The sequence below is a fragment of the Coregonus clupeaformis genome, chromosome 6 (genome assembly GCF_020615455.1).
Source record: "Coregonus clupeaformis isolate EN_2021a chromosome 6, ASM2061545v1, whole genome shotgun sequence".
Lineage (NCBI taxonomy): Eukaryota > Metazoa > Chordata > Actinopteri > Salmoniformes > Salmonidae > Coregonus > Coregonus clupeaformis.
The window spans coordinates 18,895,173-18,920,527 of NC_059197.1; the positions used below are offsets into that span (position 1 = coordinate 18,895,173).

Consider the following 25,355-nt stretch of genomic DNA (forward strand, 5'->3'; position numbering starts at 1 on the left):
GTAGGGTCTAGGACTGGGTTAAGGTCTAGGACTGGGGTAGGGTTTAGGACTGGGGCTAGGACTGGGGTAGGGTTTAGGACTGGGGCTAATAATGGGGTAGATTTTAGGACTGGGGCTAGGACTGGGGTAGGGTCTATGACGGGCTAGGACTGGGGTAGGGTTTAGGACTGGGGTAGGGTCTATGACTAGGGCTGGACTGGGGTAGGGTTTAGGACTGGGGTAGGGTCTAGGACTGGGGTAGGGTCTAGGACTGGGGTAGGGTTTAGGACTGGGGCTAGGACTGGGGTAGGGTTTAGGACTGGGGCTAGGACTGGGGTAGGGTTTAGGACTGGGGCTAGGACTGGGGTAGGGTTTAGGACGGGTAAGGTTGATGACTGGGGTAGGGTTTAGGACTGGGGTAGGGTTTAGGACTGGGGTAGGGTTTAGGACTGGGGCTAGGACTGGGGTAGGGTTTAGGACTGGGGCTAGGACTGGGGAAAGGTGGGTAAGGTTGATGACTGGGGTAGGGTTTAGGACTGGGGTAGGGTTTAGGACTGGGGTAGGGTTTAGGACTGGGGCTAGGACTGGGGTAGGGTTTAGGACGGGCTAGGACTGGGGTAGGGTTTAGGACTGGGGCTAGGACTGGGGTAGGGTTTAGGACTGGGGCTAGGACTGGGGTAGGGTTTAGGACTGGGGCTAGGACTGGGGTAGGGTTTAGGACGGGTAAGGTTGATGACTGGGGTAGGGTTTAGGACTGGGGTAGGGTTTAGGACTGGGGTAGGGTTTAGGACTGGGGCTAGGACTGGGGTAGGGTTTAGGACTGGGGCTAGGACTGGGGAAAGGTGGGTAAGGTTGATGACTGGGGTAGGGTTTAGGACTGGGGTAGGGTTTAGGACTGGGGTAGGGTTTAGGACTGGGGCTAGGACTGGGGTAGGGTTTAGAACTGGGGCTAGGACTGGGGTAAGGTCTATGGCTGTGGCTCGGACTGGGGTGGGGTTTAGGACTGGGGTAGAGTCTATGGCTGGGGCTATACTGGGGTAGGGTTTAGGACTGGGGCTAGGACAGGGGCTGGGTTTAGGACTGGGGCTAGGACTGGGGTAGGGTTTAGGACTGGGGTAGGGTCTATGACTGGGGCTAGGACTGGGGTAGGGTTTAGAACATAGAACAGTGATAATAGCATATTTTAATTGAGAATGACACAGTTGACAAATCACACTGAATGGTTGTGTCTAAACTAGTGGTTATGTAAGTAGGACTATATACAACAGCTGTGGCCATGTCCAGTATTCCTGTAGGTGTGAGATTCCAGACTTTACCTCTGGTTCAGCCGGCACTACTTTTGGAACATAGCCTGCAGATTCCTCCAGGACATTCCTATCCTCATTGGGCTGCAGAGTGGAGAGGCAGAGCAGTGAGTGGAGAGGCAGAGCAGTGAGTGGAGAGGCAGAGCAGTGAGTGGAGAGGCAGAGCAGTGAGTGGAGAGGCAGAGCAGTGAGTGGAGAGGCAGAGCAGTGAGTGGAGAGGCAGAAGAGCACAGTACCACATACAACAGTATTACAACAGTACTATTCCAAGTACAGGTACAAGACTTATACTATTATAATAAGCATTGTTATAATATTATTTATTTGACTAGAAAACAAGGGCAGAGGTATAAAGGCGTTATGGTAACTGTAAAGTACTGACTTGTCTCAAATGATTGACCTGTATTTTACTGGTGGTCGCACACATTGAGCACCTTCATCAGTGCATCGTATGTATCTATAGTGATCTGCTGGTATTGCACCACTAGGTGTCACTAATACACTACAGTAACATAACTACTGAACAAAAATATAAACGCAACATGCAACAATTTCAAAGATTTTACTGAGTTACAGTTCATATAAGGAAATAAGTCAATTTAAATAAATTCATTAGGCCCTAATCAATGGATTTCACATGACTGGGAATACAGTTGGTCACATATACCTTTAAAAAAACGTAGGCGTGTGGATCAGAAAACCAGTCCGTTTCTGGTGTGACCACCATTTGCCTCATGCAGTGCGACATCTCCTTCGCATAGAGTTGATCAGGCTGTTGATTGTGGCCTGTGGAATGTTGTCCTACTCCTCTTCAATGGCTGTGCGAAGTTGCTGGATATTGGCGGGAACTGGAACACATACACGTCGATCCAGAGCATTCCAAACATGCTCAATGGGTGACATGTCTGGTGAGTATGCAGGCCATGCAAGAACTGGGACATTGTCAGCTTCCGGGAATTGTGTACAGATCCTTACGACATGGGGCCGTGCATTATCATGCTGAAACCTGAGGTGATGGCGGCAGATGAATGGCATGACAATGGGCCTCAGGATCTTGTCACTGTATTTTTGTGCATTGAAATTGCCATCGATAAAATGCAATTGTGTTTGTTGTCTGTAGCTTATGCCTGCCCATACCATAACCCCACCGCCACCATGGGGCACTCTGTTCACAATGTTGACATCAGCAAACTGCTCACCCACACAACGCCATACACAAGATTTGTGGTTTTGAGGCCGGTTGGACGTACTGCCAAATTCTCTATAATGAAGTTGGAGGCGGCTTATGGTAGATAAATTAACATTCAATTATCTGGCAACAGATCTGGTGGACATTCCTACAGTCAGCATGCCAATTGCACCCTACCTCAAAACTTGAGACATCTGTGGCATTGTGTTGTGTGAATAAACTGCACATTTTAGAGTGGCCTTTTATTGTCCCCAGCACAAGGTGCACCTGTGTAATGACATTGCCGTTTAATCAGCTTCTTGATATGCCACACCTGTCAGATGGATAGATTATTTTGGCAAAGGAGAAATGCTCACTAACAGGGAAGTAAACAAATGTGTGCACAAAATCTAAGGGAAATAAGCTTTTTGTGCGTATGGAACATTTCTGGGATCTTTTATTTCAGTTCATGAAACATGGGCCCAACACTTTACATGTTGCATTTATATTTTTGTTCAGTGTAAGATGGAAAGAACATGTTCAATCAGGGTCGTGTTAAATAGGTATGAAACAGAAAAAAAATGCTCCAAAACATTTGCAAACGTTTTGCCACAATGTGCCAAAGATGTGTGTGTGTATCTACTCACGGTGATAAGGGGGTACTCTGCGGCGGGCCTCAGCCTGACGTGGGTCTCCTTCAGGTTGTCTTCGGCCAGGAAGGCCTCCTCTAGGCCGGAGAACAGGTTGCTGTAGTCTGTAGGTCGGCCAACGCATCAGCTGCCTTCTGATTCACCTTCCCCAGACTCTCCTTCCACAGCTTCACCACTCTGGAGGCACAGAGAAAGGAGGTCAGTACAGACACACATGCTGGCACAAAGACGTACACACACACACACACACACACACACACACACACACACAGTGCTGTGCAGGTTAGAGTTTCTGGAGGCAGCTCTGCAGAGTGGTCACTAGCTGGTATAGCCACAAAGTCATAAAATCAGATTTTAAACCTAATTCTAACCTTAACCATAATGCTAACCCAAATACTTAACCTTAAATTAAGACCCATTTTTTTTGTTTCAATAAATTTTTACAATATAGCCAATTTTGACGTTTCCGCTAGATGGGCCAGCTGCAATTGATCAGTTCTGCCTGCAGGGCAAGATTCATGATAATAAACGTCAACCTGCCAGTGCTGTACCTAGACACATGGCTGGACAGGTATGTTCTGCCTCTGGCAGCCGGCTGGTTTTAACGAGGAGCTCCAGACATTTGTCCAGTCTGGAAGGAATAAACAGAACAGAAATTTGGAGATAAAATGATTAATGATGAAACCAATGACATTGACACATACAGATCTAGATCATAAACTTATAAAGCGCACCAAGATCCAATAATGAATTATCAATGATTAAACGATAAGAACAATGTATTGACAGATGATGATGATGATGATGATGATGATGTACATAGAAAAGTTCAACCTAATCACCGGCCAGTACTCTCTGCTCACTCCTCCTCATCTCTCTCTGTAACATCCACCCCCACACCCTTCTCTCCCTAAACACACTTACTTCCCCTGGAGGAAATAGGTGAGGAAAGCCACGTTGGTCTTGCCGTCTCTCTCTGCCCCCTCTGCCAGCTTGCCCACCATGCTGGCGTTGCCCGAGGCTGTGGCCAGCAGCAGCAGCCCTCCATAGTCCTGGTCATTGTGCAGACAGTCCTGGGCCAGGCCAAACTGGCACTTAGTGGTGGCCAGCTCTGCCAGCTGCTTCCACTTCTGCTCCGACTGGAGGGCACCGTGCCAGGGAGAGATGAGAAGAGGATATGTGGAGAGAGAGAGAAAGGGAGGGGGAACAGGTAGGCCATGTTAGAAAGACATTCATCACAAACACAGAATAGAAGACATATTCCCTATGCTTTTGATTAGTTAAAAATATAAGATATATCATTTCCTACAGTTATTCTCATGTCATCTTATAATGTACAGTATGTCTCCAAATATGTATCCAAATTTGTCTCCAAATATCCACATTTGGCCCTACATTTCTCAATTATTACCTTGCATTCCAAGACTGCTATAATTCCCAGTTTGTCAACATTTTTCCCAGTCTTTCCCTTTACGTGATGTCTCACCTCGGCTTCTACAGCCAGCTGGTAGGTGATCTTCAGTTCTACTAGCTGCAGAGCCAACTCAAACCTGTGTTCTGAGTCTGTGGACACAGCCAGGGCCTGCTGCCTGAAACCCTGTAGAGAGAGAGAGAGATAAGAGAAAGGGTTACACACACACACACACACACACACACACACACACACACACACACACACACACACACACACAGTGTGTGTTAAGACACATACCAATGTAAAAATACACCCACCCTCCCAGTCTCACCTGTTTCTCTGGTCCTCATCTCTTTAGGGATTGTGGGCAGGATACTGTCGGCCATCCCAAAGTCCCTCCTCATTACAGCAGTCTGATGCTCCAGCATCGACACCAGCAGAGAGTAAGTGACGATGTTCAGCTCCTTATTTACATTGACATTTTAGTCATTTAGCAGACGCTCTTATCCAGAGCCACTTACAGTTAGTGAATGCATACATGTTTTTTTTGTGTTTTTTTCATACTGGCCCCCTGTGGGAAACGAACCCACATGCCTGCCGGCCAAACCCTCCCCTACCTTGGACGACGCTGGACCAATTGTGCGCCGCCCATGGGTCTCCCGGTCGCGGCCGGCTGCGACAGAGCCTGGACTCGAACCAGGATCTCTAGTGGCACAGCTAGCACTGCGATGCAGTGCCTTAGACCACTGATCCCCTCTTATCACCCAGGTACAGACGGTCATCCTTAGGGATGTAGCCCAAAAGGCACATTGTTCTATAGCAGACAGACAGGGAGTCAATACAACACCAATATTTTAGACCGACAGGTACAGTACATAGTTCTATAGCAGACAGACAGGGAGTCAATACAACACCAGTATTTTAGACCGACAGGTACAGTACATAGTTCTATAGAGAAAGGTTGGGTTGTTGTGGAGAGGGGTTTAGAGGAGGGTTGGGTCGTTGTGGAGAGGGGTTTAGAGGAGGGTTGGGTCGTTGTGGAGAGTGGTTTAGAGGAGGGTTGGGTCGTTGTGGAGAGGGGTTTAGAGGAGGGTTGGGTCGTTGTGGAGAGGGGGTTACAGGAGGGTTGGGTCGTTGTGGAGAGGGGTTTAGAGGAGGGTTGGGTCGTTGTGGAGAGGGGTTTAGAGGAGGGTTGGGTCATTGTGGAGAGGGGGTTACAGGAGGGTTGGGTCGCAGTGGGGAGGAGGTTACAGGAGGGTTGGGTCGCTGTGGGGAGGAGGTTAGAGGAAGGTTGGGTCGTTGTGGAGAGTGGTTTAGAGGAGGGTTGGGTCGTTGTGGAGAGGGGTTTAGAGGAGGGTTGGGTCGTTGTGGAGAGGGGGTTACAGGAGGGTTGGGTCGTTGTGGAGAGGGGTTTAGAGGAGGGTTGGGTCGTTGTGGAGAGGGGTTTAGAGGAGGATTGGGTCGTTGTGGAGAGGGGTTTAGAGGAGGGTTGGGTCGTTGTGGAGATGGGTTTAGAGGATGGTTGGGTCATTGTGGAGAGGGGGTTACAGGAGGGTTGGGTCGCAGTGGGGAGGAGGTTACAGGAGGGTTGGGTCGCTGTGGGGAGGAGGTTAGAGGAGGGTTGGATCGTTGTGGAGAGGGGGTTACAGGAGGGTTGGGTCGTTGTGGAGAGGGGGTTACAGGAGGGTTGGGTCGTTATGGAGAGGGGTTTAGAGGAGGGTTGGGTCGCTGTGGGGAGGAGGTTACAGGAGGGTTGGGTCGCTGTGGGGAGGAGGTTAGAGGAGGGTTGGATCGCTGTGGGGAGGGGGTTAGAGAAGGGTTGGGTCGCTGTGCGGAGGAGGTTAGAGGAGGGTTGGGTCGCTGTGAGTGGCTTCTCACCCTCTGCTTGTTGACAAGGATTGACCTGAGCTAGGTGCTGCCTGGACCTGCTATAATCTGTAAATGGCCACTTGTCTGAAAGTTGATCTGATCAAAAGTGGATTATTAACAGTTTAACTACTGTAGCCGACTCACATGTTTAGGCTGGATCTCAATGCGGCTGGACCAGTTCTGTGTTCTCCCAGTTGTAGAAGGCCAGACCATTCAATGACCTCATGCCCAGCAATAACCCACCATGGATACCTGTAGGGGATGACACATACATATAGTTAGTTATAACACATCAGCATATCATCTACATGTACCTGCATGCACACGCACACACACAGAGGGAGTCAGTTGACCAGATACTGGATCAAATCTGATGTGTTTGTCTCACCTTTTGCCCCAAAATCTGGTTTAAAAGACTTCTTCTCCTTGAAGTTCTTGAAGATTTTGTCCATGCTGGTGCTCTCCCGAGTAGCATACCTGCCATAGAAACAAAAGCGGTTAAGTCAGCCTGACCAGACTAAACCATGGATGGTCCATAGAGGACTTGTATGAGTGGTCAGGTTGCGGTTGACTTGACTTACTCTGAGGAGTCGTGGGCCCAGACAAACTCCTGTGCTGAACCGAAGCTCTTGTTCCTCAGGGCCATCGCAGTGTAGATAATGTACTCTCCATCCCCACACACCACCACAAACCTGCAGCACACACACACACATACACACACACACACACACACACACACACTAGTTAGTGTGTGATCAGACACCAGTGGAGGCTGCTGAGGGGAGGACAGCTCATAGTAATAGCTGGAATGGAGTCAATGGAATGGAATGGTATCAATCACATGTAAACCACTCCATTTCAGCAATTATGATGAGCCGTCCTCCCCCTCAGCAGCCTCCACTGACACACACACACACATATACTGTATATTTGTGGTCCTGTAAGGCTCAGTTGGTAGAGCATGACGCTTGCAACACCAGGATTGTGGGTTCGATTCCCGGGGCCACCCATAAATAAAAATGTATGCACGCATGACTGTAAGTCGCTTTGAGCATCTGCTACGCTAAATGACATACTGTGTGTGTGTATACAGTCGTGGTCAAAAGTTTTGAGAATGACACAAGTATTGGTCTTCACAAAGTTCGCTGCTTCAGTGTTATGAGATATTTTTGTCAGATGTTACTATGGTATACTGAAGGATAATTACAAGCATTCCATAAATGTCAAAGGCTTTTATTGACAATTACATTAAGTTTATGCAAAGAGTCAATATTTGCAGTGTTGACCCTTCTTTTTCAAGACCTCTGCAATCCGCCCTGGCATGCTGTCAATTAACTTCTGGGCCACATCCTGACTGATGGCAGCCCATTCTTGCATAATCAATGCTTGGAGTTTGTCAGAATTTGTGGGTTTTTGTTTGTCCACCCGCCTCTTGAGGATCGACCACAAGTTCTCAATGGGATTAAGGTCTGGGGAGTTTCCTGGCCATGGACCCAAAATGTCGATGTTTTGTTCTTAGATATCACTTTTGCCTTATGGCAAGGTGCTCCATCATGCTGGAAAAGGCATTGGTCGTCACCAAACTGTTCTTGGATGGTTGGGAAAAGTTGCTCTTGGAGGATGTGTTGCTACCATTCTTTATTCATGGCTGTGTTCTTAGGCAAAATTGTGAGTGAGCCCACTCCCTAGGCTGAGAAGCAACCCCACACATTAATGGTCTCAGGATGCTTTACTGTTGGCATGACACAGGACTGATGGTAGCGCTCACCTTGTCTTATCCTGACAAGGTGTTTTCCGGATGCCCCAAACAATCGGAAAGGGGATTCAGAGAAAATGACTTTACCCCAGTCCTCAGCAGTCCAATCCCTGTACCTTTTGCAGAAAATCAGACTGTCCCTGATGTTTTTCCTGGAGAGAAGTGGCTTCTTTGCTGCCCTTATTGACACCAGGCCATCCTCCAAAGGTCTTCGCCTCACTGTGCGTGCAGATGCACTCACACCTGCCTGCTGCCATTCCTGAGCAAGCTCTGCACTGGTGGTGCCCCGATCCCACAGCTGAATCAACTTTAGAAGACGGTCCTGGTGCTTGCTGGACTTTCTTGGGCGCCCTGACGCCTTCTTCACAACAATTGAACCTCTCTCGTTGAAGTTCTTGATGATCCGATAAATGGTTGATTTAGGTGCAATCTTACTAGCAGCAATATCCTTGCCTGTGAAGCCCTTTTTGTGCAAAGCAATGATGACGGCACGTGTTTCCTTGCAGGTAACCATGGTTAACAGAGGAAGAACAATGATTTCAAGCACCACCCTCTTTTTAAAGCTTCCAGTCTGTTATTCTAACTCAATCAGCATGACAGAATGATCTCCAGCCTTGTCCTCGTCAACACTCTCACCTGTGTTAACGAGAGAATCACTGACATGATGGCAGCTGGTCCTTTTGTGGCAGGGCTGAAATGCAGTGGTAATGTTTTTTGGGGATGAAGTTCATTTTCATGGCAAAGAGGGACTTTGCAATTAATTGCAATTCATCTGATCACTCTTCATGACATTCTGGAGTATATGCAAATTGCCATCATCATAACTGAGGCAGCAGACTTTGTGAAAATTAGTATTTGTGTCATTCTCAAAACTTTTGACCACGACTGTATACAGTACCAGTCAAAAGTTTGAACACACCTACTCATTCAAGGGTTTTTCTTTATTTTTACTATTTTCTACATTGTAGAATAATAGTGAAGACATCAACTATGAAATAACACATATGGAATCATGTAGTAACCAAGAAAGTGTTAAACAAATCAAAATACATTTTATATTTGAGATTCTTCAAAGTAGCCACCCTTTGCCTTGATGACAGCTTTGCACACTCTTGGCATTCTCTCAACCAGCTTCATGAGGTAGTCACCTGGAATGCATTTCAATTAACAGGTGTGCCTTGTTAAAAGTTAATTTGTGGAATTTCTTTCCTTCTTAATGCGTTTGAGCCAATCAGTTCTGTTGTGACAAGGAATAGCCCTATTTGGGCTATCTACAGAAGATAGCCCTATTTGGTAAAAGACCAAGTCCATGCTATGGCATGAACAGCTCAAATAAGCAAAGAGAAACGACAGTCCATCATTACTTTAAGGCATGAAAGTCAGTCAATCAAGAAAATGTCAAGAACTTTGTAAGTTTCTTCACGTGCAGTCGCAAAAACCATCAAGAGCTATGATGAAACTGGCTCTCATGAGGACCGCTACAGAAAAGGCTAAGTTCATTAGAGTTACCAGCCTCAGAAATTGCAGCCCAAATAAATGCTTCACAGAGTTCAAGTAACAGACACATCTCAACATCAACTGTTCAGAGGAGACTGCGTGAATCAGGCCTTCATGGTCAAATTGCTGCAAAGAAACCACTACTAAAGGACACCAATAAGAAGAAGAGACTTGCTTGGGCCAAGACACACGAGCAATGGACATTAGACCAGTGGAAATCTGTCCTTTGGTCTGATGAGTACAAATTTGTGATTTTTGGTTCCAACCCCCGTGTCTTTGAGACGCAGAGTAGGTGAACGGATGATCGCCTCATGTGTGATTCCCACCGTGAGGCATGGAAGAGGAGGTGTGATGGTGTGGGGGTGCTTTGCTGGTGATACTGTCAGTGATTTATTCAGAATTCAAGGCACACTTAACCAGCATGGCTACTACAGCATTCTACAGTGATACGCCATCCCATCTGGTTTGCACTTAGTGGGTCTATCATTTGTTTTTCAACAGGACAATGACCCAAAACACACCTCCAGGCTGTGTAAGGGCTATTTGACCAAGAAGGAGAGTGATGGAGTGCTGCATCAGATGACCTGGCCTCCACAATCACCCGACCTCAAACCAATTGAGATGGTTTGGGATGAGTTGGACCGCAGAGTGAAGGAAAAGCAGCCAACAAGTGCTCAGCATATGTGGGAACTCCTTCAAGACTGTTGGAAAAGCGTTCCTCATGAAGCTTGTTGAGAGAATGCCAAGAGTGTGCAAAGCTGTCATCAAGGCAAAGGTTACTACATGATTCCATATGTGTTATTTCATAGTTTTGATGTCTTCACTTTCATTTTACAATGTAGAAAATAGTAAAAATAAAGAAAAACCATTGAATGAGTAGGTGTGTCCAAACTTTTGACTGGTACTTTATATACACACACACTTTTTTACATTTGATGAGCAACTAGTACACACATGCACACAAACATGGTAGCACACGCACACACTGACCTGCCATTGGGGTTGTGCTGGATGGTCTGGGGATAGATCTCACAGCTGCCCATGTCTTTGACAGCCAGGGACAGCCTCTCTCCATCCTGTATCTCAGCCTCTCCCATGGCCTTCAGGTTGTCACCTCAGAGTGTTTGGCCCACATTATCTTACCGTTAGAGTCCATAGACATGGCTGGCTCCTCACGGCCCAACTGAGGGAGGGAGGGAGGGAGGGAGGGGGAGATGGGTAAGGGGGTGAGGAGAGAGTGGGAGGGAGGGGGGAGATGGGGAAGGGGGTGAGGAGAGAGAGGGAGGGAGGGGGGAGATGGGGAAGGGGGTGAGGAGAGAGAGGGAGGGAGGGGGGAGATGGGGAAGGGGGGTGAGGAGAGAGAGGGAGAAGAGGGGGGAGAGAGTGAAGAAGAGAAGGAGTGATGTTAAATCATAATATTTCAACTTGTGCTGAACATAGAACTTGGACATACATGGGTGATATGTAGGCCTCCAGAATCAAACTGATCCTGTATGAAAACAATACAAACATTCTATATGATTGCCAACAGTACTAATAATCTGATCACTGACACCACACTGTTCTAGATGTGAAGTTTAGAGTTTCCTTAAGTTGGTACCTTGATGATGATGCTGCCTTCATCATATCCCAGCGCCACACTGTTGGCGCCTCGCTGGCCACACACACACCACACACGCTCCATCCCATAGTTCAGTGTGTTCTCCAGGCGGTACGTGCTGGAATGCCAGACTCTCACTATGCCTGTATGTCCATTAGGAGACGAAAGATGGGAGGAGCGAAAGAGTTACATGTGAGAGGGTGGTCAAACATAAAGGATCCAGGGAAGACAGGAACTAGTCAACATGACAATAAAACACCATGTTATTACCATGGTACAATGTTACAACTGTAAAATGGTATTACTATGATATAACATAGGTAAACACTTTGTTATTCCATTCCAAAGGGATAAGGTAAACACTACACTACCCACCGTCCTCAGAGCCAGTGAGGATGATTGGCAGCTCAGGGTGAAAGCTGACACAGGACACATTCTGGGCATGGCCCTCTAGAGTTTGCACACATGTCTTATTCTGGAGGTAGTGGAGAGGAATAGAGTAGAATCAGTCAACTCAATATATATATGATCACTAGTACAGACGCGTAACACCTCAAGTGGTGCTTGTGTGTATCTTCTGATCTGGAAAGTGTGTGTGGTGTGCATATGCATATGTGTGTTTCATTCTGTGTTTGAGAGTGTGTGAAAAACTATGTGTACATGTGTATATAAACTGTGTGTACATGTGCATATAAACTGTGTACCTGGTAGTCCCAGATCTTGACCAGGTGGTCGTCAGCTCCTGATATAAGGTAGGGCTTGTCCCCTCCACTGTAGTAGTCAATACAGTTTACTCCTTTCTCATGGCCCTCCAGACTGAAGTTAGGGGTGGAAGAACCCAGCTGCCACACCTGCAACAGCCAAGGGCCAAATAATACGTCAGTGTATTACTGAAGTGCAGTGGTAACGACTTACAACAACTGTATATAATTCATGAAACATATATTACACATCTATAAGCACTTCAACATAATAATAATAATAATCAAACCAACAACTGTAGTGCTACAAGCACAAAGATGAGAGTGTGTGTGTGTGTGTGTGTGTGTGTGTGTGTGTGTGTGTGTGTGTGTGTGTGTGTGTGTGTGTGTACTGTATGTACCTTAATGGTCCTGTCCAGGGAGGCGCTGGTGAACTGGTTGTTGTCTTTAGGGTTGATGACAATCTGCATGACATAGTGGGTGTGGCCCTCGAATACCTGACCACACACCCACTTCCTGTCCCAGTCCCACAGCTTGATCAGCATGTAATCTGGACACACACACATGATCATGTTCACAATATTCTATGGTTGATGTTTGTAATTTATGTATGTATGTATGTATGTATGTATGTATGTATGTATAGAGAGCGAGAGAGCGTGAGAGAGAGAAAAAGAGACAGACAGACATAAACACAACATACCACTGCTGGTAAGGATATAAGGTTGTGTTGGGTGGACTGCGATGCAGCGGAGGTAGTCAGAGTGGGCCTCAAACGTGAGCTCTCTCCAGAGTGTTGTAGTTAAACACATGGATCTGCATGTCATCCTGGGGAGGACCAGAGAAGAGCGAGAGAGAGGGTGAGGAGAAGGTGAAGGGAGAGAGGGTGGAGAAGGTCAAAATATTGCATCATTCAGAGAGAGAGATATGAGAAAACACTGAACTCTGAATAGAATAGGATAGATAGATGCATTAAAAGCAGTTATAAGGGTGTTATAACACTTACTGCTCCAGCGATGACCCAGTGCTTCCTGGCCACAAACTTAGCCACTCTCACAGGCAGGTCACACACCTCAAATTTCTTCACCAGGGTCTACACAGACATGGGATTCAAACGAAGCATCAGCCTCATGGTCATCATCATCATAGAGAAACAATCCATTCATATTTCACTCAAGAACATAACCTGCAGCAAGGTCTACAATGAATGAATGAATAAGGGCTGAATCCTAACAAATGAAATGAGAATGAATGTCGTATACCTGTGTCTCGTGGTTCCAGACACAGACACTGCCATTGTACAGGCTGGCAATCATCCATGGTTTAGTTGGGTGCAGGTCCACACTCTTCACACGGTCTGATCGATCGGTCAGCTTCCGCTTGATGTCCAACCGGAGTGACTGAGAGGGACAGAGGGAGAGAACCCAATGTATTAAGTCATAATCTACCTCTTACTCCTCATTTAACCAATACAAGACACAGTATTCTATTTTGATATTAACCAGATGACTCTTTACTCCTATTTATATGCAGATCAGTTGAACGGGAACAAGAAATAAAACATCTGATTTGACAGAGACCAGATTTGAGACAAGTGTGTTTTGAAAGAAACTGGTAGGATGCACTTACCTTTTTAATGTCTGACTATCAATAAAACTTTAAGTATATCCGACCTCTAACAGCTATACGCTTGTAGGCCTACTGTAGATACAACGTTACACAAAGTGGAACCACATCAACTGTTCAGCGTGTGGAGCTGTTTAATATGGGGGCGTGTCTGTTTACTGAAGCTCATTCCACCACATTTGAGGTGCATGAATGACTTGCTCTGATCTGAAAATTCCCAGGAAGTAGCCATTTGCGATAAAGTAGTTTAGAAAAAAGTATTTATATAAAGTTGCAGATTGAAGTACTAGCATATTTTGTAACTGCTCTTAGATTACCAATTGATCGGAGTCTTCATGACTCTTTTGAATACCATATTGTTATTGTTACACTGTTGCCATTTCTCGAGTTTCTGCAATATCTTCAAATGCTCGATCATTCACAACTAGCAAGGCATAAGCTAATTCATTGGATGTGGTGTACATTTACGTTTTCAATCGGTTAACAATCGTAAAAAAAAGCAATACACCTCTCAATGAAAAATAATAGCCTACAGTGGGGAAAAAAAGTATTTAGTCAGCCACCAATTGTGCAAGTTCTCCCACTTAAAAAGATGAGAGAGGCCTGTAATTTTCATCATAGGTACACGTCAACTATGACAGACAAATTGAGAAAAAAAAATCCAGAAAATCACATTGTAGGATTTGTTATGAATTTATTTGCAAATTATGGTGGAAAATAAGTATTTGGTTACCTACAAACAAGCAAGATTTCTGGCTCTCACAGACCTGTAACTTCTTCTTTAAGAGGCTCCTCTGTCCTCCACTCGTTACCTGTATTAATGGCACCTGTTTGAACTTGTTATCAGTATAAAAGACACCTGTCCACAACCTCAAACAGTCACACTCCAAACTCCACTATGGCCAAGACCAAAGAGCTGTCAAAGGACACCAGAAACAAAATTGTAGACCTGCACCAGGCTGGGAAGACTGAATCTGCAATAGGTAAGCAGCTTGGTTTGAAGAAATCAACTGTGGGAGCAATTATTAGGAAATGGAAGACATACAAGACCACTGATAATCTCCCTCGATCTGGGGCTCCACGCAAGATCTCACCCCGTGGGGTCAAAATGATCACAAGAACGGTGAGCAAAAATCCCAGAACCACACGGGGGGACCTAGTGAATGACCTGCAGAGAGCTGGGACCAAAGTAACAAAGCCTACCATCAGTAACACACTACGCCGCCAGGGACTCAAATCCTGCAGTGCCAGACGTGTCCCCCTGCTTAAGCCAGTACATGTCCAGGCCCGTCTGAAGTTTGCTAGAGTGCATTTGGATGATCCAGAAGAGGATTGGGAGAATGTCATATGGTCAGATGAAACCAAAATAGAACTTTTTGGTAAAAACTCAACTCGTCGTGTTTGAGGACAAAGAATGCTGAGTTGCATCCAAAGAACACCATACCTACTGTGAAGCATGGGGGTGGAAACATCATGCTTTGGGGCTGTTTTTCTGCAAAGGGACCAGGACGACTGATCCGTGTAAAGGAAAGAATGAATGGGGCCATGTATCGTGAGATTTTGAGTGAAAACCTCCTTCCATCAGCAAGGGCATTGAAGATGAAACGTGGCTGGGTCTTTCAGCTTGACAATGATCCCAAACACACCGCCCGGGCAACGAAGGAGTGGCTTCGTAAGAAGCATTTCATGGTCCTGGAGTGGCCTAGCCAGTCTCCAGATCTCAACCCCATAGAAAATCTTTGGAGGGAGTTGAAAGTCTGTGTTGCCCAGCGACAGCCCCAAAACATCACTGCTCATGAGGAGATCTGCATGGAGGAATGGGCCAAAATACCAGCAACAGTGTGTGAAAACCTTGTGAAGACTTACAGAAAACGTTTGACCTGTGTCACTGCCAACAAAGGGTATATAACAAAGTATTGAGAAACTTTTGTTATTGACCAAATACTTATTTTCCACCATAATTTGCAAATAAATTCATAAAAAATCCTACAATGTGATTTTCTGGATTTTCTTTCTCATTTTGTCTGTCATAGTTGACGTGTACCTATGATGAAAATTACAGGCCTCTCTCATCTTTTTAAGTGGGAGAACTTGCACAATTGGTGGCTGACTAAATACTTTTTTTCCCCACTGTAAATCTACTGCCCTGAGCGGCGGCAGATCTTCATTCTAAATCTATGTTTTAAGTTCCTTACCATGTTTCCACGTCTGCGGGTAGTGTTTGCTCAAAGTGCCCGGCCACCCTGAGACACAAGTCGGGCTGGTAGACTGGTTTGGAGCGGAGAGTCTTCTTGGCGACGTGGATTCTATGGAGCTTCCTGGCTGCACTTCACAAGATCCGGTAGAGAACTTGTCCAGGCTGTACCTAACATGACCATACTATGCAGTCTGTATGTAGGTTACAGAGAAATGTATGGACGGATGCTGGCTACAGGCAAACTCAGGTAATTGCATGTAGGCTACTTACTCACCCCTTCAAAAAAGATATATATTAATAAAAACGAATAAATGAATGAATAATAAAGATAATAATTAATTTGAACATCTTAAACATTCACAAATGTCCTATTTGTACAAATTATCTCCCTGTTTCCTATGTGTATAAATACACTAACTTGATGACTGAATAGTTTGCAGATGTGTATTAGGCTTACCCTGTACAGTCCATGCAGAGATACATCCATGCTGGTGTTGCAAGAAGCACCTTCCAACCAACTAAGCAATCACATACTTGTGTGATAACAATTAGAATGTTATATGCTCCCAGCTCTATGCTTATGATGCTTTATGGTTGATGTGTTCTACTTTAAATCATTTAACTGCAGCCTCTGTTGAGGTTTTCAAATCAATCAGGTCTTGATAAGAAACCCTGGGTGGTGTGAGGAATCCTCTCCCAGTATTCAAAGTCCACACCTCCTCACTGTTGCATGTTCAAAGGTTCCGTAGACCTGGTGACCTGGTGTTCTGTCAATGATAATCACTTAGATCTGTCCTTGTGAAGTAGGAGAGAAGGTCGCAGGCCTTCACAACCCAACTGATTAACAACGTATACTGTACGCTATTCATATATGTCTTCTTCTGGTCATCTACTGTACAATGTACAATGTTTTCGATTGATAGTTCTGTACTCTCACAATAACATGCTAATTTGAGAAGTTACAGTATGTTATGTTTTTAAAAGTTAATATTGTTTGTGTTTATTTGCAAGTACTGTTACCTATGGTCAATATACACCCATATAAATATTCATTTACAGTTTTTCTCAATTGCTAAAACACTAAACCCTATTGTCTGAACCAAATGCTCAGTTGCCTGAACCCACTGATTGAATCAATCACTCTTTTGGCAAAACCATAAGCACTTTTCACCTGTTTAGACATAACTTGCCAACACATTTTCATTGTGATGCACCCGTGCTGCATAATGGTGAGCACAGGTGACAAAAGTCAAACACAATTAGAGCACATGTGTCACCACTTGAACACAACAACTCAAAATTGATCACACTTGTGGCTAATGATGTGAGGGAACATATACAGTAAGCCAGTTCAGAGAGCACTGGTTTGTGAGGCCCTACAATGGATAGAAATCTGAGAGGAAGAGTTCGTGTGAGAGGAGGTCGAGGTGTTCGAGGTGGTCAGCGAAGACAAAGAACAGTAATATCTGATGAAATCAGAGCTACTGTGATTGACCATGTTCTTGTCCATGGTATGAACATGAGGGAGGCTGGACAAAGGGTACAACCAAACATCAGTAGATTCACTGTGTCCACCATAATCCGAAGATTTAGAGAAGAGAACAGGTAATTACCTTTTTTTGACATTATAGTACAGTATGTAAATGTTGACAGCAATTACTGTATGACATACTATATACTGTACCACAGTATACTGTAAGTAAATATATGTTTCAGTACATCACTGTACCAATGTACTGTAGTATTGTAATGGAGGGTTGGTCTAACTGTTTGTAGGCCTAGTATTCCATGTATATTTTTTGTAACTCCATGTTCTCTTTTTGTAGAATTGAAAGACTGCCACATGGGGGTGGGAGGACAGGTATGTTCTCCCCACACCAAGAGACCCTAATTGTTGATATGGTCCGTGAGAACAATGCCATTAAACTGAGCTAAATTCAGCAGAAGATCATTGAGGACCATTAAAATTTTGAGGGTATCAACAGTGTCAGCCTCTACTGTTGATCGTGTCCTCAAGCGCAACAGACTGAGCATGAAACAGCTATACAGAGTGCCCTTTGATCGCAACTCAGACAGAGTCAAAGAGCAAAGATTCCAGTATGTACAGGTTGGCATATATCCAGACACATTCAATGTTGATTACTCTAAGTAGTGATTTACTGTAGTGGCCTAAATCACTTTTTCCGTATCACTTACAAAACTATATCTATTTCTACAGAGGGTTTTTCAACTGGATGCAATGGAAAGACCCCATCAATACGTCTACATGGATGAAGCTGGGTTTAATCTCACCAAAAGGAGAAGGAGAGGCCGTAATGTGATTGGCCATCGGGCCATTGTTGGTGTTCCTGGGCAGCGTGGTGGCAATGTCACATTATGTGCTGCCATCAGCAATCATGGGGTTGTCCACCATCATGCCAACCTGGGGCCCTACAACACTCACCAGCTCCTCATTTTCCTCAATCACATGCGAGATGCTTTGTTAGGGCAGCAGGATGAGCATCCCATCTATGTTGTTGTTTGGGACAATGTGAGTTTTCACAGAGCCCTCCAGGTTAGAGAGTGGTACAATATGAACCAAGGTTTTATCAATCTTTGCCTTCCACCGTACTCCCCTTTCCTAAACCCCATTGAGGAATTCTTCTCCTCATGGCGGTGGAAGGTATATGAACGCCAACCTTACACCAGGGTAAATCTCCTGCAAGCCATGGGACTTGCCTGTGGTGACATAGGTGTGGAGGCATGCCAAGCCTGGATACGGCATGCCAGGGTTTTTTTCCCCCGTTGCCTGGCCAGACAAAATGTGGCCTGTGATGTGGATGAAGTCCTGTGGCCTGACCCAGTACGGAGACATGATGCTGTGGCTGAGTAATGCACTTATTTGTATATTTTTGTACTTTATTTTTACATGGGCTTACTGTACACAAGTGGCAAACGCACAAGATTTCTGTTTGTTTTTACAAGTGCTACATGTAAATGCACAAGATTTCGGCACATTTAGCCTACAGTGAACAATAAACATTTATTTCTCCAGCTTCATGTCCTGAGCATTGTGTTTTCTATTTTTCTACGTAGTGTTTAGTGACTGTTCAGTAGTGTTTTTTATTTTGATTGACTCGGGGCACGATTTGACAACATAGTTCAGTTTTGAGCACAGATTGAACTGTTTTGAGGTGAAAGTTTGGTTTTGCAAGAAGAGTCTGAGGTTTTGTGAATGTAGCTTGAAAATTGGGTTTTGTGTTCACAGTTAAGAGAAAAGGAGAGCAGCTTTCAAGAAATGTGTCTTAGCAATCGAGAAAAACTGTAATTTATAGACCAAAGTCAATGCATCCCATCTGCTTGGGTTGAATTAAGTATTTATTAAATGTATGTACGATCACATCATAAATACATAACATAATTATGCAGGCAGAAACACATGAAGGTAATGTTACAATAAATAAGGTTATGTCAGATGTTTCAGGGTTTCTTCTTGAATACTTGTTTGCAGACTTTGTCTTCAACGTGGATCTCCTGAAAGAAGAAGAGATGGACAGAAAGACAATGAGACAATCAAATAACATAAACCCTTAAACTCAACTCTGGACCTCGAAGCCAGTTCCACTGCATTTTTTCATTGTTCCCCTTAGAGTTGAGTTTGGGGAATAGAGCTTCTGTTGTCTTAGGTATGAAGAACCTGTAATGTTCTGTATGTTCAAGTTGAAGTCTAGGACATTTCTCTCTCTCTCTTGTCTGTCTCTAACCCCCCTCCCTCCATCTTCCTCTCTCTCACCAGGTATAGCAGGTCTCCTTCTATCCAATGCTTCCAGCCACGGTTGGCCTTCTCTCCCTTCTGCACAGCCACCAACTTGTCTCCATCCCAGGTAACCAGTGTCTGAAGAACACACACATACACACACACACACACAACAGTCAGCGTACCGTAGACACACATTTGCCCAAATGCCCCACAGCTACGATATCAGGCCGGTAGCATAGACTAGACGTAACATAGTAAATGAAAATCTGGGACACTCAAATTAGTATATGTTACGTTTGGCATTGTTACATAAGACAGAAGGTTACTTAAGGCAAAAACAAAAGGAGGGTAGTTGGTCGGGGTGGATGAGTGGGCATATTACGTGAACGTCTGGCAACCGAAAGGTTGTGTGTACTAATTGTAATTCGTAACATATCATACGAATTGTAATTTGTAACATATCATACGAAATGGATGTTGGATATCCATAAATTAATACATACCATACCAAATGTAACATATCATACTAATTTGAGTGTCCCGGATTTTTGCTTGCTATGTTACGTCTACCCCTGAGTCCAGGCTGAATACATTTGTGTATGTTTCCATAAATCCAGGGTCAACAACCCACAGCAGTGCTTATGGCTGTCTATTGTTTTCTAATCTGAGAGAGACTGCACCAAACCTTTTAAGATGCTTGGATTGTGGGCTATGTGTGTGAGGGCTATGTCACCATACCATATGCATTAACAAACTCAGGGGAAAGCAGGAGATGAAAACCTATAAAAAATGGTGGAATAGACTAAAAGGAGAGAACATGATGGAGAGGGTAAAGGTTAGGGTTTGGAGCCGGTTAGGACTGAGTGCAGTGACAGTGTCTCTCTGACGTGGTCATAGTGGTTGTGGTCCTACCTGGATCGTCCTGTTGTCCAGTCCCTTAGTGACCTCCTCAAACTCCTCCCCGACGGTGAAGTTGACCTCGTAGTTCCTGAAGGTGCTCAAGGTTTTGGTCTCGAACTTGTCTCCGTTCTGGACGATCACCTTGGTCTGGGTCAGGTGGGCGGCGATCTTACGGGTGGCAAAGTCAATATCTGGAGGAAACACAGTGAAACAACAATGTAAACATTTAAAGATGTTCTGAGGGTAAAAGGGGGTGCAACTCCTCTCCCAGTCTTGTATTCAAAGTCAATATTAGGAAGGTGTTCCTAATGTTTTGTACACTCAGGATAAATATCAAGTGTGTTTTCATATAGATTGTGTTCACCTTGGTTGGAGAGTGAGGAATGTGTAGTATACATTTTATTGTGCTCCCTTGTGCATAAGCCACCAGTCCTCCTCTTCAGTTATGAGACTCCAGCTCAAGTCCTAGAATTAACATTCCACTCAGGCCAGCTCTGTTGACAGCTCTCATTCACTCTTTAAAAATGGCCTTGTACCAGCAATAGAGCTAAATAAGGTAAATGTGAGCCTGCAAAAGAGACCACCTCTTCCATTTTGATATTCATATTGCATTGGCCACAAAGTGTAAATTCAATTTCTACCCGTCTCTCTTTTTGATGAAGCTCTTTTATTCACCCATCCAAATATTTTTCTCCCTCCCATACGGATGTAATTTTCGATCCGCTCATGGAAATGAGAGAGTGGCACGGAATGAGACGCCTTGGATTTGTTTTTTGGGGGGATTTTCTGGGTTGAGCGGGAGGGATATGAATTGCAGATAAAGTCATGAATAATAAAATACTTGTGGTTGATCAACACCATGCTGAATGGATGGATAGGGGCCTTTGCTTGCCAGCAACATCCCGATGCTGCTTGGCAGAGCTCAGGATGAGATTTTTTATTCTCCGGAATGGGGAGGATAAAAATGCATAAAAGAGTAAATCTATTTTTATTCGACCTGGTAACAAGCAGAAGCCATTCCCACAAACAGTCGAGGTTAAGTCGCCATGACAGCAGCTCAATAAGTAAATGAAGCCGCACTGAATCCTTTCTCTCTCTCTCTCTCTCTCTCTCTCTCTCTCTCTCTCTCTCTCTCTCTCTCTCTCTCTCTCTCTCTCTCTCTCTCTCTCTCTCTCTCTCTCTCTCTCACTCACTCTCTCACACACACTCTCGCTGTCTATCACAATCTCACTCACTAACACACTTAAATAAAGTCTTTACACAAACGTTATCTCCGACATCCCCCTCTCTATCAGACACACTTGTGCACACACACACACACACACACACATTGACATATGCACATACGCACGCACAGACACACGCATGCACACACAACACACTCTTTCTATGTCAATTCCCTCTCTACTCTACACCCCTTCCCTCCCTCCCTCTCCACCGTCTCTCTCTGCATGTCTGTATCTCTCTGGATCTCGGGTCCCTATTTTCCAACAGACATTAGAAGAACAGCTTACCAATGGCCTTCATGATATCCTCAAAGTTCTCATTGGTGACCATCACCCATTGTCCGTTGAAGTCTGCAGGCATCTTGGCACCGGCTGGGTTTGTGTTACTGTGTATGCCCTGTATATGTCTATGGGGATTTTGCTCACACACACACACACACACACGCTGCAAGAGGTAGAGACATATTCTATGGGTCCAACCTTTTATATACAGCCTGTTTACATGTGGAACTGAGGGGCAGGGTTCAACTGATAACACTTTCTCTATTTCTTAGGAAGAGAAGGGGCGGGTGTGTGTGTGTGTGTTTCAAGTGTGGAGGCACTTAGCGTCAGCTAATCCACTGCCTCTTAACAGGCTAGCCGGATCACTTATTCATAGTAATGATGCAGACAGGAAACAAGATGGAGAGCACAAGTTAGAGCAATGAGAGCTAATTCCCCTGTTGCCTGTAAACACAGACACTAAAAAGCAATGCTGAGGAGAAGGTCAGAAAGTCATTTCCGTCTTCTGAAACAATAATAAATATAGACTAGGTTTCCAGTTCAAACACAGAATACACTGAGTGTTCATTTGACTATTTTCTTCATGTTAAGATACAGAGAAATAATGGGAGTCAAAGCAACACACTGGCATTTGCATTTAATCTGCAATCTAGCCTGGTTGCCAGATGTGTACATACTTTAGCCAACTCCTATGCTTTAGCTAAGGAAAACTGGCTAGGGATGGGATTAAAAACAAACAAAAGATAACTGTCGTAAGGTGCATTGTGTCCGTAAAATGTATATAGAGTATGTATAAGCTGGAAGTAGAAGCCTAAGTGTTGTTGTCCATTAGTTTACTCCAATTAGGGGAGGGGTGGGTAGGGTTAGGGGAAAATAATAAAGGAACATATATTTACAAAATATGTATATATATATTTACAAAAAAATATATGGGGGATTGGAAATGATGTAGACAATTATGTTGATGGAATCTACAATCTATCTGCACTATTAAAGCTGATCTATCCCCTAAAATAAAAAAATAAAAAAACATTGGGAAACTGGCTAAAGTATTACAGATCTGGCAATTACCTCTGTAGCTGTAAGTGGTTTGTGGTTGGATTTGCTTTGACTTTAATTATTCCTAATGAATTACAATATCCTACTGTATTTCTGACTTGAAATCCTTTCTCATAATCAATGCCAATGTAAATATGATTTGTGTGTGTGAGTGAGAGAGAGAGCTGATTACTTCGTTATCCCCATAATCTGCTGCACGAGATTTATCATATCAGCAAAGCAGATAGGAAGTGGAGGGAAGGGGGGAGTGGAGACAGAGGGACAGAGAGAGGGACAGAGAGAGACAGAGAGAGAGAGGGACAGAGAGAGGGACAGAGACAGAGACAGAGAGAGGGACAGAGAGAGGGACAGAGACAGAGAGAAAGAGAGGGAGGGACAGAGACAGAGAGAGAGAGAGAGGGACAGAGAGAGGGACAGAGACATCTTCCCCAATATTTGGAACCAAGGACTGATCACCCCATTCAATCAGGTCTTGATAAGAAACCCTGGGTGGTGTGAGGAATCCTCTCCCAGTCTTGTATTCAAAGTCAATATTAGGAAGGTGTTCCTAATGTTTTGTACACTCAGGATAAGTATCAAGTGTGTTTTCATATAGATTGTGTTCACCTTGGTTGGAGAGTGAGGAATGTATATTATACATTTTATTGTGCTCCCTTTTGCATAAGCCATATCTCAGACTGCCCATCTTAATATTTTATTGTTTTTATTAGCCAGTCTGAGATATGGCTTTTTCTTTACAGCTCTGCCTAGTAGGTCAACATCCCGGAGTCGCCTCTTCACTGTTGACATTGAGACTGGTGTTTTGCGGGTACTATTTAATGAAGCTGCCAGATGAGGACCTGTGAGGTGACTGTTTCTCAAACTAGACACTCTAATGTATTTGTCCTCTTGCTCAGTTGTGCACCGGGGCCTCCCACTCCTCTTTCTGTTCTGGTTAGAGCCAGTTTGCGCTGTTCTGTGAAGGGAGTAGTACACAGCATTGTACGAGATCTTCAGTTTATTGGCAATTTTTCGCTTGGAATAGCCTTCATTTCTCAGAACAAGAATAGACTGATGAGTTTCAGAAGAAAGTTATTTGTTTCTGGCCATTTTAAGCCTGTAATCGAACCCACAATTGCTGATGCTCCAGATACTCAACTAGTCTCAAGAAGGCCAGTTTTATTGCTTCTTTAATCAGCACAACCGTTTTCAGCTGTGCTAACATAATTGCAAAAGGGTTTTCTAATCATCAATTAGCCTTTTAAAATGATAAACTTGGATTAGCAAACATAACGTGCCATTGAAACACAGGACTGATGGTTGCTGATAATGGGCCTCTGTACGCCTATGTAGATATTCCATTAAAAATCTGCCGTTTCCAACTACAATAGCCATTTACAACATTAACAATGTCTACACTGTATTTCTGATCAATTTGATGTTATTTTAATGGACAAGAAAATGGCTTTTCTTTCGAAAACAAGGACATTCCTAAGTGACCCCAAACTTTTGAACGGTAGTGTATGTTTCCCATGCCAATAAAGTCCCTTGAATTGAATTGAGAGAGAAAGAGAGATCATGAGCTCATGAGCTCATGGGCTCCTGAGTTTTTCTGTAAAAAATATAATTGTAGTTGGATAAATATAGATAAACTTTGATTTTTTTTCCGCAAGGACTTATACAGGATTCTACCATCTACATCAAGACCTTCAAACCAAATCAAAATTCCATACCTAAAACATTGATTTTGGACAAAATTACCTGAAAGGATTCTTACTACCAAGGACTATCAAGAAAAAACTTCTAACAAACCAAAACCTGCAGAAGAAACACAGCGGAAACCTGGAAATACCATCCAACACAAAACTGAGTGAGGAATGTTCAGTCTGAAGCTACTTCTGAAGCCAAAATGTAAAAGACAATAATCTCTAGATAATTTTGTTATATAGAGCTTAGTAAATAAGGCTACTAAGCTACCAAGCTGCTAGGACAGAACAGACATGGCTGCAACTTCAATTAGCACTGAAGTGTGAAGTGAGAAGTGTGAAAACTCTTGAGCAGGAGAGTTTCACAGCCTCCCCCAACCAAATGCAGAGGCCTTTGAAGCCCCCTGCGCTATTGCTTATCCCTGTACACAGGTCATCACAGTACAGTTACCTCTTGGATATTAAAAATAACACTGCATGGAATAAGTACAAAAATAATCTCCTCAAGGACAATCCAGAGACACTATTTGCTGACTGCTAAAAGAGGGGAATGTAAGCAACTTAATTTTCCACACAGACCATCCCCTGGCATGGCACAGTGCTATAAGAGCACACTACCCCTATGTCAAGAGAGAGGGTATTGGACAAGGGTGGAAACTCAGAATACTAGACATTGAGGAAATTGAAACAACCTCTGTCAACG

General features: G+C 44.3%; 1 protein-coding gene and 1 pseudogene across 1 annotated transcript; both read right to left on the reverse strand.

Moving 5' to 3' along the window:
- Positions 1–1,028: 1,028 nt before the first annotated feature.
- LOC121568104 lies at positions 1,029–16,248 on the reverse strand (annotated as a pseudogene).
- A 2,834-nt stretch (positions 16,249–19,082) lies between these two features.
- LOC121568323 (retinol-binding protein 2) lies at positions 19,083–22,091 on the reverse strand. The gene is made up of 4 exons (XM_041878878.2): positions 21,915–22,091; positions 20,413–20,591; positions 19,534–19,635; positions 19,083–19,274 (listed from the first exon to the last, which is right to left on the reverse strand). Exons 1-4 carry the CDS (start codon positions 21,985–21,987, stop codon positions 19,221–19,223), a joined length of 408 nt encoding a protein of 135 aa, XP_041734812.1. The 5' UTR covers positions 21,988–22,091; the 3' UTR covers positions 19,083–19,220.
- Between the last annotated feature and the right edge of the window lie 3,264 nt (positions 22,092–25,355).